The sequence below is a fragment of the Accipiter gentilis genome, chromosome Z (genome assembly GCF_929443795.1).
Source record: "Accipiter gentilis chromosome Z, bAccGen1.1, whole genome shotgun sequence".
Classification (NCBI taxonomy): Eukaryota; Metazoa; Chordata; class Aves; order Accipitriformes; family Accipitridae; genus Astur; species Astur gentilis.
In genome coordinates this window covers 88,962,477-88,979,356 of record NC_064919.1, presented here as the reverse complement: position 1 = coordinate 88,979,356, position 16,880 = coordinate 88,962,477, and the positions used below count along the sequence as shown (strand labels likewise).

General features: G+C 41.0%; 1 protein-coding gene across 9 annotated transcripts in view; it reads left to right on the top strand.

The window, feature by feature from the left end:
- Positions 1 to 16,880, top strand: part of ATP8B1 (ATPase phospholipid transporting 8B1) — a 45,579-nt gene that overhangs the window by 8,605 nt on the left and 20,094 nt on the right. For all 9 annotated transcript variants that reach the window (XM_049795947.1, XM_049795945.1, XM_049795943.1 and 6 more), the window contains 8 exons: positions 7,410 to 7,602; positions 11,313 to 11,410; positions 12,725 to 12,838; positions 13,351 to 13,449; positions 13,556 to 13,617; positions 14,063 to 14,135; positions 14,229 to 14,299; positions 15,532 to 15,614. In XM_049795947.1, the coding sequence (XP_049651904.1) occupies positions 7,422 to 7,602; positions 11,313 to 11,410; positions 12,725 to 12,838; positions 13,351 to 13,449; positions 13,556 to 13,617; positions 14,063 to 14,135; positions 14,229 to 14,299; positions 15,532 to 15,614 (781 nt within the window). In that variant the 5' untranslated portion in view covers positions 7,410 to 7,421. The remainder of the gene's footprint in view (positions 1 to 7,409; positions 7,603 to 11,312; positions 11,411 to 12,724; positions 12,839 to 13,350; positions 13,450 to 13,555; positions 13,618 to 14,062; positions 14,136 to 14,228; positions 14,300 to 15,531; positions 15,615 to 16,880) is intronic.

The window sequence follows — 16,880 nt, the reverse complement described above, 5'->3', positions numbered from 1 at the left end:
TCTCTTGGGGGAAGATGTAACTGGACTACTCGTACATCTGCTAGAAAGTCCTTGGGGGGGGAAACCCCTACCCCAGAGATTAATGTTAGGCGTAGTATTCTAGCTGCAGTTTTGGAAGTGCATATTCAGTCCTCCTGTGAGTAGGTTGTGTTTTTCAATGTTTCTTTCTCCAGTAACACATAGTGAAGAAATAAATCTAGTAAGTATAGGAAAGTTTTTAAAAACATGCAAGTTGGTGAACATGGAAATTGTACCTGGGTGGATAAATTTCAAATTTTTATTTTTTTTTTTTTTTACTGTTACTCTATTGCAACACTATTTCTGCTGACAAGCAAAACAAGTATCATTTGACTAGTTCGTTGTTGGAGCTCCGAGTAGAGTACTGGCTTTAAAACATTTGATGGAGTTTCCCAAGTGAGATTGAAATATGTTCTCATTTTATTGAACAGGACATTGGTGTTACCGTGTTTTATAACTATGGTTTTGCTGTTTATTGGAGAAGACTATTTCCCTATTGGTTTGGAAAAATGCGTTTCCTTGTTTCACAACAATATGAAGCCTGACAGCTTTATATTTGGATGACGTTAAGGGCTCAGCAGATGATCATGATTCAATAAATACTGAGTTGGTGCAGCTATGGAAGTTTCAGTATTTGCCTTCTGCCTGCCAAGGCAGTGATTAGTCAGCTGCTGTTTAGATTTCCTCTTGGGATCCTCTTGACAGATGCCCAGGAAATACTTTGTTCAGGGGCATAGTGAGGCAGGAAGCTTGCTCACATTTACCTGTTTTTTGCTTTGGTTTGGTTTGGGTTTTTTGTTTGTTTGGGTTTTTTAATATGTAGTGAAGGCTCTTGTAATCTTTCTAGAGTCAAGATATATGGGACAAAACAGAAGTATCTGAGGATCAGGCTTTTAATTTATTTACTTTTTTTAATACATAGTTAAATATCAGTGAAACATCTTGATGTAGCTTTTTTGTCCTATTTTAATTCTAGAGACCTGAAGTAGTTCAGAAAGGTCTCTCTGAGCTTGCTTTTTGTACTATTTGAGTTTGTTTTATGATTCTTGCTTAAAATATTGATGATGTTATGTTCTAAACCAACAGTCTGTGGCAAGGTTGGGGAAATTGTTGTACTAAGTACTGCATGAATGTGTGAGATTGTTGTGCAGAGCAACATGCTAAGGAGACCATGGCAGTCTGTAGGCTGTACACAGGTTGTGAAGGGACTGATGACTGACAGGAATGTAATTGTTAGGCTTGTTCTGCTTCACATCGTAGGTTTTTATATCCACAATAAATAAAAATATCAAATTTCGTAGCATTTTAATTCTTTTACTATACATATGCCTTGTTCTAGATGGATCTGTAACTTTGTTTTAGGGCCACTTTAAGTGACTATCTGATTTGCGGCATTAAAGTTATGCTCTCTGTGACCCCAAGTTCTTGCAACAGTGTCATACGCAGTGACTTTCCCAAGGAGAATTTAGAATAAGATTTTTTTTGTTGTTGTCATTTACTGCCTTCAATAAATGCAGTAAATGTGGGGTTTTTTGTTAGGTTGTTTTTTTGGTGGGTTGTTTGTGGTTGTTTTTTTACAAGGTTTCTGTTATTCCTAGTTAGCTGGTACTTGCTGTGAGGCATGAGCAGACACAAAACCTGAGTGACCAAAGCACTGTGGAATTTGCACATGAGTTTTCTGCCCTTTTAGTAAATAAAGTCAGGCAGGTATAATTAAACTTGTGTTTAATACTATGGTCCTCTCTTCTACCTCCTCATACATCAACACTGCTGTTGGATCAGCTTAATTTTCTAAGATAAGGAGACTGTTACCCTGGTTTATGCCTGCTATGCCAGAACTGGGAGCTGACAATTGCTTCCCACTGGCCCGGGGAAGTATGGCCACTCCAGTCGGTGTTGGCCTGGGCTCAGAGCTGATCCCAGCCTCGCTGAGGGAGATGGTCTTTGTTGCTACACTGGCCATCTCGCTGCAAGCAAGGTTAAAGCAGCTGCAGTTCAAGTTGTTGGTGCTCTGCATGCCTGCTCTCTAGAGGCTGGCTGATACTGATGGATGGTTGCAGAGTTAGTGGCTACTGAGCTGCTGGGGAAACCTCTTGATTTCTTCTAATGCTTTCTCTAGACTGAAGTTTTGTTTAATGTAAGGGTTTCTGCTTTTGTGACTTATCTGAAATGGAGTGAAAGCCCCTGTCTTCAAGTCAGGAACTAGAAAATTAGGACCATACAACCAAGAACCAACTTTAAGTGTTGAGTATTTTATCAAGCAGCATGTAACAACTGTGTTGTTCCGTCTCAGGCCCTCCAAGAACTGTTTCTATAGACACCAAAAGCTCTCTTTGTAAATTTTGGCAGCATTAGAAGTTAATTCAGAATTTAGGAGAGGTACTTGGGTGTAGTACTTCTGGTGGGATGGAGTTTGCTGCCCTTGAAAATTGCATAGCTTGATCCCCGGGGAAGCAGGATCCTTTGGGGCTTAAATGTATATCTTGCATTACATGTAGTCAAGTAGATCTCATTTTATGAAAGACTCATCCTGTCTCTGAGAGGAACTGTGAGGCTTTTCTTGTGTTGGAATTTTATTTTGCTAATTATGTTTCTTTCCCACTGCATATGTTCAAACATTACTAATTATTGGTTGAATCTAAGCTTGATGTGAGAGATGATGCCTTCAGAGAAATTCCTAAAGCCTATTTATTTGTAGCTTTTTTTATTAGTCCATTCAATGCAAGATCTGTAGAAGCAGTGTTCATCTATAGTTACATTATTGTGAAATGGGAAAAGCAGGTGGGATCTTGCTTGAAACCGTTTTACCCCTAGCTCCAGCAAACCAAACCCTTTTTTTGCCTTACTTGAAAGACCGTTTTGTAAGCGATGGTTATTTCAGCTCACGTCTGAACATAAGCAGTACACACAAACGTAAGAAATTGTCTGTCTCTTCTGAGAGTAGATCCTTTTAAGAATGGACCGTTGCTTCTATATTATTTCAACATTGTTTATAGTTTGTTTCTCCTGCATGGTATAAGCCTTGCTAGATTTTTTTTTTAATTGTGGTGCCTTTTTTCTCCTCAGAATATTAACTGCTGCAAAAATCAGTAGCGGCCATCTCTCTTCCTGCCTTGTTTAATTCACCTTTGGTTTCCATTGTATCCATCCCGCATCCAGGTGCTGGTAGATGTGTGCTGTCCTCTCTTTCTCTCCCCTCCTGGCTCAGTGTTAGTTGGCATCTCTGCTGCTCTGTGCTGTCGGTTCCTCTCGTCTCGTCTCCTCTTTCACCTCGTGATCGCTCTCCACCTTCCTCTGAACTTCTGACATCACTTTGATGTCCCATCTAGCCCTTTTCATGCAGTCTAGGTGTCAAGAAACTTAACTCTAAACCAATTTGTCACCCTGTCACTGGAAGACTCCTTCACCCTCGGCTCCACAACACCTCTCTGCTTTCTTCCCACTGCGGGTGCCTTGCTGCAGTCTCCTAGCCAGCCCCAGGCTCCTCCACTGCCACACTGCCACACGCTCACCGGCAGCCCTGCCTGTGCTCCCCGTCCGTCAGACTGCCGGCCCCTCAGCTGCTCTTGGTCCCCGAGGTCAGGATACATACTGAGCAGGCAGGCAGCGATGCTTCCCAGGAGACTGCTGGCCACCAGGGATGTTAGCCGTGAGGTCTTTGGGCGCAGAGGCGGTGTCCTCTGCGCTTTGTGGTATCAGGGTTAGTAAATGTTGCCTGAAATCACTGACGTGTGTGCAATTTCGTTGCCTTCTGCAGAGATGATAATGGCACTGCCTGCAGCACAAGAGCAGCTCAGCGGACAGAGTTGTGCTGCCTGCAAGGTAACAGTTAATGAGGTCTCCTCTGTTAGCGGCGTTTTCCAGCTGACAGTTTAGCTCTTTGAGGAGGTGAAGTAAATACAATTAATTTGAACTTCCCCCCAACAAACCGTTGCACTGGCGTTACCAGCTAGCATCACAAGCTACTTCTGTTTGTATTTTAGGTATTTCCATTTAGCTATGCATCTATAATAGAAAACAAATGCAGTGGTTTTTTGACATCTCATCTAACTCTTTGCATGATTAATCAGTTCATTAATCAGTTAATGAGTAAAGTTTAATAGACTAAAGGCTGAATCTCTGTTTGCTGGGGTATGAGCTTGTTTTGTTTGTCTTGGAGTGAGAGCAATTCAAAGACCTGGTGGTAATTTTTGTTTTAAGGATCTTCAGCTCTTCCCCTCCAGCAGTCCCCATGTGAGGTATCAGCAGGGCAGAATCCTTGACTATTGCAGGCTTCTTGCAGTCATGTATATTTTATATATATATTTCAAAGAGGAATTGAGCATTACGTCCTGCTCTAAAAGGACTTTGTCTAACACTCAAACAATTTGGGATTGGAAACATAAGGAATTTTTTTCTGCCTGAACAGACATTCAGTGCAAAGAAAATCCAAGTGTCTGTAAACCCCAAAGTAGGTGTGCGGGTGAAGAGTCTGACCCCGGCTTGCTTGCAAAGCAAAAGCTTTGATGGCTAAGGGCAGGATTGTCCGTATTCCTGTTCAGATAGAAAAAAAAAATTGGAAAAAATCAGTGTTGCTTGGCTGTAAGTATTGCTTGGCAAGTCAGAGTTTGTAGGATTGTTAAGAGGCAAGACTAATACCCAATTCAGCAGTGTCTTTCTTGGCTGGGAATGAAACCTCAGTGTAACCTGGGGGTCTCTGAGCCCTCCCTGCCTGCAGCTGCCACAGCACGTCTGCGCTGGACCAGCTGCTCATTGACCACCACACATGAGAAACTGTGTGGATTGCATCACGGGCTGGTTCATGTAATGATGTCTGTGCAAGTTGTCCTGGCCCTATGTATTAAGTTGTTAATGAATAGGTTGCTCTGGAGATAAATTTTTGGTTCAGGTTTCTGGTTAATAGTTTTATTCCTTTCTGCATCTGGTGAAATAGAGATTTTATGGGGATGGGGTTGTAGGCAAGGAAGAACAAAAGGGGTAAAAAGGTGAGAAATAAAATATCCCAGTGAGGTATTCAGGTGCGTGAGGTTGAGCTTGAACCTCCTGCATCTTGAGGTGAATTCCCTAACTCCAAGGCTATTTAGGAAAACAAATGATCTTTTCACAAAAGTTTCAGGTTCCACAACAGTGTTAGTGACTGCTGTCATACTCCTGGCTAATAGCGTCAGTGAGCAGTCTCTAACATCTTGAGTGGGTCTTGGGAGAAGTTGTATTAATTCATATTAAATCAAACTGTCCGTTCATATAATATTGTTGGGTTTGGTTCATTTTGTAAACTGGCAGCCTCGAAACATTACCCTGTATGCTGGCCGAGCGCCGCAGTGCTGCGGCTCATGAGTGTTGCATGCTTTGGGCTCCCAGCCAACAGTCGTGTCATTTGAGTAGCATATTAAGTGCTCATGTAATATTTATATTTCTCTTATAAGAGATATTAAGGAGGGGAGACAATTCAGCTTTGCAAAAATAGAAACTAAGGTGGATGTTGATAGGGTTTGGTGTCAGCCCCAATGATTGCTGGTTTTATTAGCAACAGCATACGGGGTATAGGGTGGCACTGGCCTTCCTTCACAACACCAGGCTTTCTTTGCAAGATCAGTCAACAGACAGGTACTTGGTAGCTAGCTGCTGTGCACGTTATCTTGCTTGGCTTCAGTGATCCTTTAACTTGGTTTTATTTTGAAGTTGCCAGGGAGCAGCAAGAGCAGGGCTGCTCTCCATGGGAAAGCAAGTGGACAGGGGTCCCAGCGCTCACAAGGCAAGCAGGACAGACCCTGAGATGGTGGCCAGGTCCAACCAGAGTCCAGGCCATGAGGCAATGCCACAGTGATGAGGCAGGTCCAAAGTCAAGCCAGGAAGTTGATGTGTAGTTCAGGGTTAGGATCAGGCCCAGTGATGGCCCGAGAGGTCCGCAGTGTCAAGGCAGAGCTGAAGGGGGCATGGACATGTCCACAGCTCAGCTGGAGACCGGTCCTCCTCCCATGCAGCTCAGACAGGTTCTATGGGCTGATCCAAAATGTGCTCCTGGTCCCATGGGGGGGGGGGGGGGCGCGGGGGCAAGGCTGGTCAGGGCCAGAGAGGCTTATTGGGGCCCTTGGGGCCCTGGCAGAAATAGCTGAGGTGATGGAGCCCCCTCCCCTCCTCACGGTTTTTAAATTTTCTTAACAGTTGTTGTGGTGCCTAGCACACATAGGACAGAACCTGTTTGGAAGTGTTTATCTGCAGAAACAAGTGCAATTTAAGCTTCAGCACAACAAATTTGGGTATTGCAGGGTTAGAAATGAACAGGATGCACTCATCAGAATGGTCTGAACCCTTGCCCCAGATCAGTTATTAAAATGCCAGGACACTCAGCAAGGCAACTAACTGGCCAAATGTAGATGAAGACCACCTAGGAATCATGTAGGTAGTTACTTGTAGGTGTTGGTTGGAGGGGAGTTACCCATGAGTAGATGCTTTCTGGATTTTGTTTACAAACCGTTAATCCAGCGCTGTCTCTTGCAGCAGACAGGGTAAGCTGTAGAAACTGTCTCAGTGATCTAAAAATGCTCAAGAAGGCTGAAATCCCCTATTGTGTGTTTTGCTCCTGTCTGAGATCAGAGCCAACTGCAGCAGCCCAAGTCACAACAACGTTGGGATTTTTTCAAGAGCTGTAATTTAAATAAACTTTATGGAAAGTGGAGATCCCAATTTGGGAGATAATGTGCTAGCGCTCGAGGGTTACGGAGCACGTGCTTTCTGAAAAGCTTTGGGCAGAGGTACGCACACACATATCACAGCTTCAACTGACTGGTCTTGTGTGTTGAACTACAAATTAGTTATAAACTTCCTCAGGTATTTGAACACCAAGATGTGGGATCTTGTGATGAGAAATGCTGATGTTCAGCCTGTGGGGAGAGGAAACAAGGACTGGTTTGAGTGAGACTGGGCAGACTGGAATGGAGGAACAGCTGCGTGACCCAAACCCTCAATGGCACGACTTGTGCTGACCCAGCACGTGGTGCCTGGCCCTACCGTGGCCCAGTGGGGCTCTGGCTCCTGTGGCTCCACAGGGGATGATGTAATGGCTGCTGGGAGTCAGGTGTTTGTGGGCTCCCTAATTCCTGTGTCCCACTCAAGGTGTACTGCGTCATGAGCGCAGGGCGTTCCTTAGACTGTTGTGTGAGCATGTGTAATTACATATAGCAGAATGGTAATGAAGGACTTGCTGTGAAAATAACTGCCTCATAACTTTGGTCTGTGCTTGAAAACCAAGCCTATGCTTTATGCTGTTCCAGGGAAACTGGTTTCAAACGTTTTTGGTGACCAGCATCAACAGAGTAAAATTACAGAGACGTGGTTTCCAGCACTCATTATGTTAACTCCTTTCCCCAACTTTTATAAAATGCTTGCAGGGCACTAGCAGCATGATCTCAGAAAGGGATTCAGAGACCACCTTCGATGAGGATTCCCAGCCTAATGATGAGGTGATGCCATATAGTGACGATGAAACGGAGGATGAGTTGGACAGTCAGCAACCTGCAGTCGAACCAGGACAAAACCAAATCAACAGAGATGCTGAGGAGAGCCAAGAACCATTGAAAAAAGGTAATATTATGACAGAAACTTGATTGTGTAGCAAATGATCCTGAATACAGAGGCTGAGCTATGTACGGATCAATTTGATTTTTGTGCGTATTCATTAGGTAGGTTTGGAATGGTGTATCTGAACCTGTGGAGGAGTAATTGATGGCAATTCAGTTTAACAAATGTCAGAGTGAAAATCAGCTTCATTTCAATCTGCAGCCAGAGTTCTGTGCCACTGCTTCTTGCATAAAGCTAATGATCTGCACGGTGACCTTGTCTTAATTAAGGCAGGCCCTAGATGTGCATAGCCTGTGGTCTGAGAACTGCTCGAACAGAACTTCAGATATGTGTCTTCCCCATCATTTGGAAACTTGAACCAGCATAAACCAATTTGCTGTGTTTAGTCAGTTGGTTTGCATGTATTTCTGCTTTCTAAGTCTTGTGCAGATGAGATTTCAGCTTCAATGCTAATTTTCTAGCCTCATGATCTTCTTTGCAGTAGTTTCAGAATCACAGAAAGGTATGGTGAGTAGGAGTTCAACAAACCCATCAAGTGCAATATGTGTGCTGCCACCAGCTTAGGAGCATAAATGGGAGGAGCCTCTCTGGCATGTTTTAGACATACCTGTTCTTAACCTCTGTCCAAGGGAAGTGTGTAACTCCCCTAAGTACCTTTTTTTTTTTTCCCCAGTGTTGCAATGTAGGTACTTTTTATTTAACCACTGCCTGTTTAATATATATATAGATTTCTTCCTGTTTGTGTGGCAATAGGGAACAGTTGATCAACTCTCATTTTATAACCACCTATTACATGTTTTCATTTTATAACCACCTATTACATGTTTAGGTTTGGGGTTTTTTTTATGACGACTGAGGTAACGCAGTCTATAGAATAAACAGAGTTTTCTTAGCCTTTCATCATCCTTCATATTTTCTTGAGTTCTTATCATGACTGTTGCTCTCTCCCCAGATCCCCCCGTCTTACTTTAACCAGATACTTTATTTCATAGACACAGTACACCAGCAACCACAGGTTGGCTTTGTGCCCTAGTATAAGCACAAGAAAAAGAAAAAAAAAGAGAAACAAAACTAAAACAGGACCTCCTACACCTTCAATTTCTTTTCTCAAGTGTACTGTGCCTTTTCCTTTATCCTGGTGAACTGGACAGAATCTGAAAGCAGGGAGATTAATTTTGATTCTGCCCTCCAAGGGGCTCGTAGCACCCACTAGTTCAGTGTAACCACAAGTATCTGCTGTCTATACAGTTAATGTTACCCAAATTATTATCCAAAATATGGACTAGAGCTATGGATATGGTAGAGTTCCTTTGAACTACAAGCTAGGGCAAAAGCTTTAAGGAGGTAAGAGATGTTACCATGCAGGCTTGGTAGGCCAGTAATCTAATCATACAGCTTCTAAGCAGTTGACAAACTTTTGTCAGATTTTTATTTTTTCTTCCTCTTTAGATCCTTTGGGTTTTGTTTGTTTAAATCATCTTTGTGTACATTTTCTGGTTAATAGATAATTTTCTGGCAAAAGTTGCAGAATTTGTAGAATCTGCTGACTGGTTCAGTAGCTAATTATATTCAAGTAGTGCTACAAAAACATCATCCTTTTTGCTGCTTATTTTTTTTCCCTGTCAACAAGACGGTTTTCCTGTTATGTTCCTTTAAAGGTGATAAACTACTGGTGCAGCTTCCCAAATATTAGGTATTGATATCACTTCTAAGCAGTTTAAAGTAATTTCAGGGAGCTTCCTTCCTGCAGGTTTTATTTAAGACCTAATTTGCCACTCTTCCATCTGGGCTGCTAAGGTTTTATCAGCACTGCAATGTTTCTGTGAATGTGGTGAAGAAATATTCTTGTAGATATGGCTACAATTTGCTTCAGTCTTGTCATTAATAACTTTCTCAATTCATGCACTTCAGTAATGCTTATCTTCTTTTAAACCAAAACCTGATCCTCCAGTAACTTTTTTTTTTTTTTTTTTTTTTTTTTTTTTTTTTTTTTTTTTTTTTTTTTTTTTTTTTAAATTTTGTGTAAGGCAGTTAAGACCCTGTGACTCTCAGCACTTCTGTGTAAGCCCTGACCAGGATGCACAGTGTATCTTCACCATCTGGTGTATGTTTTCATTTATGCAATCTTAAATACAAGCGCTACAGCAAGATAAATATTTCTCTACTATCTTCTCAGCCTGCAACCAATCTTTCAGAAAAGAAAGTTATAGTCACAGATCCTGGATACATCAAATGAGAACTTGCTTTATGTGTTGGATGGGGCGGGGGGGCGGGGGGGGGGGGAAGGCTTTGTGTCTGGATTTGCAATTTTAAGTTTGAGTCAGCCTTATCAGACCTGACTACCTTACAGTGGTCCTTACAGCAGCCCAGGAGCGCCTTCACACGTGCTTCCCTGCAGGTCCCTGGCAGTGGGTGCCAGTCCCCATCCCACACCTCTGCCTCCGGGAGTTTCACCCCATCCATGCTCTGCAGTGCTGGATGGGCTTAGGTCACGAGAATCCCATGAAACCAAAAAGAACGCCCATTAAGAACAATTACTGTGGGTTGGAGAAAAGGGGGAGATATTTGGCTGATGAGTCAGGAAAGCTGGATTTCAAAATACTGTCTGCCTCATCCTTCCCAGGCAGGCAAAGTTCTCCTGTGAGTCAGCTCAAAAACTTGCTGAATGAGTTCAGTGGGGAGTTTCTTTGATGTGGGCAGGGCCTGAATTTGTGGGTGTAGGTAGCAGGATTAATAGTTTATTGGTGATGCAGGCTTGAGGGCAGGAAAGGGATCTGAAGGATCTTGAAGGGAAGGAGGTAGCCTGTGAAAGAGGGGGGCAAGGAAAATTACTTGACAGCAGGAGTTGTTCTGGTAGTAAATAGTGGTCGACCAAAAGCTACTTATGTCCTAGATGAACCCCATTTAAAGGTGAACTTCACAGGACTTAGATTAACAACAGGGACCTTAAGGTGGAGATGGATGGTTTGTTAGCAAGTCCTCTAGAGGCTTTTTACTTAGGGAGACTGTAATGTCAAGTCAGGTTTTAAATGCTGAGTACTGAAGGTGACAGAAGGAGGCAATATTGCTCAGCTGCTTTGTAAGCAATTTTATCAGTTTATGGTCCAAAACCTCAGAAGGTGTTCACAGACATCACTTGTTTAGTTTTGTTAAATTTTACTGCAAAATGCAATTTATGTTCGAGTTTTCAAGCAGTCAAACAAAATTGATGGCTGAAAAAATAAAATGAGCACTTCAGATTTTTACCTTTTTCATGGTTGTAAATGAAAACCATTGCACAGTATGGTTAAATGAAATAATTGTTTTCAAAAGTTGAGTGGACCTTTTCATTTCTAGAAAGACTGAGAAACCCTGTTTTGGGTGTGTAGTGTTTCACAGGTATAAGAAAAGGAAACCAAAAGAGGGGAAAGAAGGGAATTTAGCATGAATGTATGTTACTCCAATAGGTTTTCAGTTTCTCATAGAACTTCCGAATTGTTAATCACCACTTCCTCCTACCTCAAATTATATTTTAATTGTTAATAAAGACAAATAGCCTGGAGACTTCCTGAAAACCTTTTTTTAGACTATGTACTAAAAAGCAGGTACCAGTCCTGTTTCAACTGAAAATACCTTTAAAAGACGGCATTTCAGAGAAAACCTGAAACTGGCCAATTTGTTCCTTCATGTTTATAACAATCAGATGTTGACCCATTTTGCCTTGTCTCTTCCAGATTGCAGCTGGCAAGTTAAAGCAAATGATCAACGCTTCTATGAACAGCCCCAGTTTAAGAGAACAGTATTTCTGTGCTTCAAAAAAAGCAAATATGCAGTAAGTTTTCTTTATCTCAGTTATGTGCTAACAGTACTTGTCAGGGTGAATGCTTTCTTAATCTCAGTAAGATCTTTGGAACCATTGGTGATTAGTGTAGAAACCACAATTAACACTTCTTAGGATTTCCAACAAAGGTGAGGAAGTATAACTGGTTTTGGGTTTGTGAATGGAAAATCAAGGTATCAAGAGACTTGTTTAAGATGAGATAGAGAATGAGAAGCCAGGTGTCCTCAGTCCAAATTCCGAGTTTTATTGGCTGTTGCAAACGTCCACATAGGTGTCATCTTTCCTATAAGAAGTCTCAGTATAGTATTAAGCAATATCCTGACTAAGCTAGACTGAGACAGTCTTAAAAATAGACATTTGGGAATGTCTAGTCATTTAAACAGTATAATTTTAGATACACTTAATTAAGATAAAGGAGACATTTTTATCTCGTTTATCAAGACAAAAGGTTGAATTTTTTTCCTTTTCCTAATTTTTTAACCTTTCAAAGTAATAAAGCTGTGGTGCTTCTATGTGGTGCTGGTTGTGCGTGACAGAGGCTTGGACTGTGGGGTTACTACATGTGGAGTGCCTGGCTTTATCTGTGATGCATTGGCCCATTGGTTCCCTTGTACCTGCTGAGATACCTGCCTTGCAGACTTGAGGCAGTTTGGATTATCTCATGCATGGTTATGAACTTTTAATAGTAAAACTGCTACAACTGGAGCTATTCAAATGGAAGTCCTTCATGTTCGGACTAGGTAGGGACTGGCACTTGTGAGAGTTAACCTTTGCTGGATCTGACGTTGTCCCTCCTGAATAAGTCTAATTATCAGTCTTTTTTGTCTGGATTCGTTATTTGTAGTTTCATGCCTGAGACCAATTATATCCCTAATAGTGATGTCGTATATTGAGCAAATAATGTCAAAAGGCATTACAGAGACGATTGCCTAGGAGGAGAAGAGCACGGAAGTTTCGTTCCCTTCTCTGTCCTCATCTGGCAGTGCCATGTGCACTGTGTCATTTACTGGGGGAGAGACTGTAACCTTTCTACACTGTGACTGTGCAATGCCCTGTAGTCCCCAGTGTAGCTAAAGCTTCAGTCTGTGATGCTTCTTGGGGTATGTTAATGTCAGTGAAACAGACCTTTTTTGCCTTATTTCATTAAGATGGTGTCATGAAGATGTTAAACTGTTGAGTTACAATTCTAACAAAGTTCATAGGAAAGATTTCACTAGTAAAATGCTTTACTTAAAAATAGGCATTGTACATTTGTAACGTAAGAAGAATCTGTTGTTGTGAATGACGTTTGGTTTTCTTCAACAGGCAAATGCAATTAAGACATACAAGTACAATCCTATCACTTTTTTACCACTCAATCTGTTTGAACAGTTTAAAAGAGCAGCCAACTTCTATTTCCTGGTTCTTCTCATTTTGCAGGTAAGAAAGGCAGAGAGAACACTAACTGTAAAGTGAATTTGAGGTGCTAATCTACCGAGCTGAATAATACTTATGACACAATTCAGTGCTATCCTGTAAGGGAATGTATCTGAACTACTACAGAAACTAAGCTCATCTCAGCAGAAATCTGGAACAACCTACCCTAGCGCTGTATTAGCTAGGATGAGCTAGTTGCAGAGTTCATGAATTTCATAGGGAAAAGATGTTTCTTTTACTCTGTAAAACCTGATGGCCTTAAGTTCCACTCATGAATCAGAAGCTCCAACACAAAATACGAACAACTGCAATTGTTAAAGAGAAGCCAATGCTGAGGTAGGGCAGCACAGTCAAACTCTCCCCCTAGAGTTTGTTCATCTTCACAACCTGACTTAAAATTCCTCTCTGATGTGTTGGTTTTCCTTCCTATGTTACAGTCAGATCACTATGAAATGTCTCTGAATAGAGCTTGATTGGTAGTCCTCTACTGAACTGATTTTATTTGTCTTTTATAGTCAATTCCCCAAATAACTACCCTGTCATGGTATACAACACTGGTGCCCTTACTCTTGGTGCTGGGAATAACTGCAGTCAAAGACCTAGTGGATGACATTGTAAGAAACATGTTTTCTTAATATTAAAAGCAAAACACCTCAGTGTTGTTAATTTCTTTAATTGTGATATGTGGTAGGGAGTACATTCTCTACTCCTGGTTTTCAGGCTCGTCACAGGATGGACAACGAGGTTAATAATAGGACATGTGAAGTCATCAGGGATGGAAGGTTTGTACTGTTACCTTAACTTTGTAAGTGATGTTTGTTGTCTTGTTACTAAGTTTCATCACAGATCTTAAACCATAGATGATGGGGAAAGTTCAGCTTTTTGTTCTCTACTGTTCCACATGTCTGTGTGGAAAACCCAATTGAAAATGGAAGAGAATTGCCCAAAGGAGTAATTTAACTTAATTTTGTGGCACTAAATCTGTGCTAAGAGCAGCTTCTTTGGAGAGAAGGGCAGAAATTCATATATAGGTGAAGAGGGAAGAGAAGAGGTAGGTTGACTTCTAAGTTATAGATGCCCAACTGAATTGCAGTTTCCAAAAAGAAAAAACACACATTACCAAAGTGTAATGTTTTTCTACTAAGGAAAGTTCAATATTTCAAGATTTATAGAGTGCATAGTGTTCTAGATTAAATAGTAATAATTATTGAACTATCTTGATATTAGGTTCAAAAACACAAAATGGAAAGATATTAAAGTTGGTGATATCATTCGTCTGAAGAAAAATACTTTCGTTCCTGTAAGTGCTTTAGATATATTTGTTTTGTTTCTAGAGAGTTCTGTACAAATCTTGACTTGGATTTATTTGGTGCTTATTTATTTGTTTTTCTAGGCTGATATTTTGCTGCTATCCAGCTCAGAACCAAATAGTCTCTGCTACGTAGAGACAGCTGAACTAGATGGGTAAGGCTCTATCTAAGGATTTCTTTGATTTAATTTTGGCTTGCTGGTAAAAGAGCAAGAAGTGTGCATTTCAGACTCTACTTGTCACTTGTTAAGCCACACCTGGAAACTGTGGCCAGTTTTTGATTCCCACAATTCAAGAATAATTAAAAATTGGTGAGGGTGCACTGGAGTGCCACAGAGATGTCTGAAGTGTTGGAGTACATGATATATGAAGAAAGGGTGAAGGACTTGGATTTATTCAGCCTGGAGAAGAGACGGGTGATTTAATCAGTCTTCCAGTATCTCAAAGATGGTTACAGAGAAGCTATTCTCTTCACATTGACAGGACAAGAAGCAATGGTTACAAGTAGCTCCGGAGGAAATTCTGTCTTCATTCAAGAATAATTATTCTCATGGTAGATAATTTTTACTGTTGGAATAGGTCGTCCAGAGAAGTAGTGGAATTTCTCTCACTGGAAACAGTCAAGGCTTGGCTTGACAGGGCCCTGGATAACCTCATCCAACATCCTGCTTCCAACAGGAGGCTGGACTGTTGATTACCAGAGGTTTCTTCCAACCTGGACTTTTTAATGATTTTAAACTTTTCTTATTCTGTGTCAGTGGGAAAACAATTTTTTCTGTGGAAGTTTTTGATAGAAACTGCTTAGATAGCATAAATCTTACTGTCTCTCTCACATTGCTTTGTAAATGTTTTGGTTCATGTTGTCAGAAAAGCTAGTGCTGAGTTCTTTTAGAGAAGTCTGTAATGATACGGACTTCCCCTAATGAGATGAAAGGTCAGTTTTTCCAAGTAAGCAGTGTATTCCTTACTCAACCTTTAGTAATCTTAAAAATGATAACTTGCAACATCATGCAAAACAAGGATCTGTTTGTGTTGGGAAAGGTTAGTTCTCTATTGAAACTTTTAACAGTATCAGTTATTAAACACTGTTTTCAAATAACCATTACTTCAAACTTAATTACTGCATTAGTAAAACAATGTGAGAAGCTTCACTTATGTACATGGAGCAGAAGTAAAGGGGTAAGGTTTCACTTGTGAAGACACTAACCAGTGTAAGAACTAGTCACGTGGTTCATGAATGCTTCATATCCATGCAAATGCATGGCTTTGCCATTGCTTCGAAGTAGGAGGTTGGTACCTATGGCATATTGACTTGCTTAATTTTGTTCAAACTTCTTTCTTGTATCCATGTTTTTAATAAAATGACCTTTTTATCCTTTTTTCTTAGTGAGACTAACTTAAAATTCAAAATGGCACTTGAGGTAACACACAGATATCTTCAAGAAGAAAGTGCAATGGCAGACTTTAATGGTTTGTACAGTTATATTCTTAGAACTATTCAAATGTTGCTCAAGCAGTTTACAGTACAAGTAAATAAAATGTGGCTGGGGTTCTAAGCATTGCCAATGATGCTGTGATTCTGCAGTTAGTGGCATCTTGGCTTTTGTCATGAGGCAGCGTAAGCAAGTTGCACAAAGGAAACTGCTGCCTAGCACTATGTAGTCTGTCTGAAGATGAGACCTTTGCCATGAATGAGCTACGGCACACTAAGTAGAGATGGTGGAACCCTTTATTAGTGTTTGCCTGCTTGTTTTCTTTGGAAAAAAGTATGTTTGCTGTTGGGAATGGATCTGGAAAATACCTTATATTGTCCTTTTCATATTTATCATTATGATGTAGCTGCTTTCTGTGCATGTTGTGGAAGCTTGAAGGGCAGAAATCCCTTCTCTTACTGAGATCTGACACAGAGTTTTATCTCAAGCTGAATATTTAGCAATCCTAAAATTGCAAATGCTTAAAAAAAAAGGCTTACAACAGAGTGACATGGAGAAGAAAGCAACTAGGGACTGTTCCTGGTTTCCTCCAGTAAGATAACTGAGGAACACAAAGTGAAATGAGCATCTAACAAATTAAAAATAAACAGAAGGGAGATGCTTCTTCACACAATACGTAGTTAAGCTAAACTTCACAGTTTGCCAAAGGATGTTGTGGATGTAAAAAGTTCGTGCTTTCAAAGAACATCTCTTGAGCAAATTTGTGGAAGGAGAGCCTGCCCACAAAGATGTCAGCTCTGGTTCAGAAGATCTGTTGGCTGCAACTTGCTGCAAGACTGTGAAAGCATTTCAGTGGCCTGCGCCTGTAATTTGACTCTTCCTTGCACATCCACCTGTCTTGATGAGAGGCAGGGTTCAGGGCTAGAGGCAGCAGTGTTTTGGCCTGAAATTGCCACTCTGTGCTCTTCTGTAGCAATCAGTTTGTTTATTTCTGAAACACAGTTTTGATAATGGTAACTGCAGCATGAACCAAAATTTTAGGATGAGCTCAGTTTTGGGGTTGGAAGTGCAAATATATGGCATCAAGTGCCAGTCATAAAGTAGGCAGTGGGAATAGGGCAAGTCCCAAGAGTCAAAGTAAAATGTCACTTTTTCAGCCGTAATGTTTAGGTGTCTGTGCGGTGTAGCAATGCACAGTGGCAATGTTTATCTATAGCAATGTATTGCATGAAGGTTGTCTTCCCCTTGGGGTTCATTGCTAGTAAGTCTTCAATGGCAAAATGAACTGAATACTACATTCATG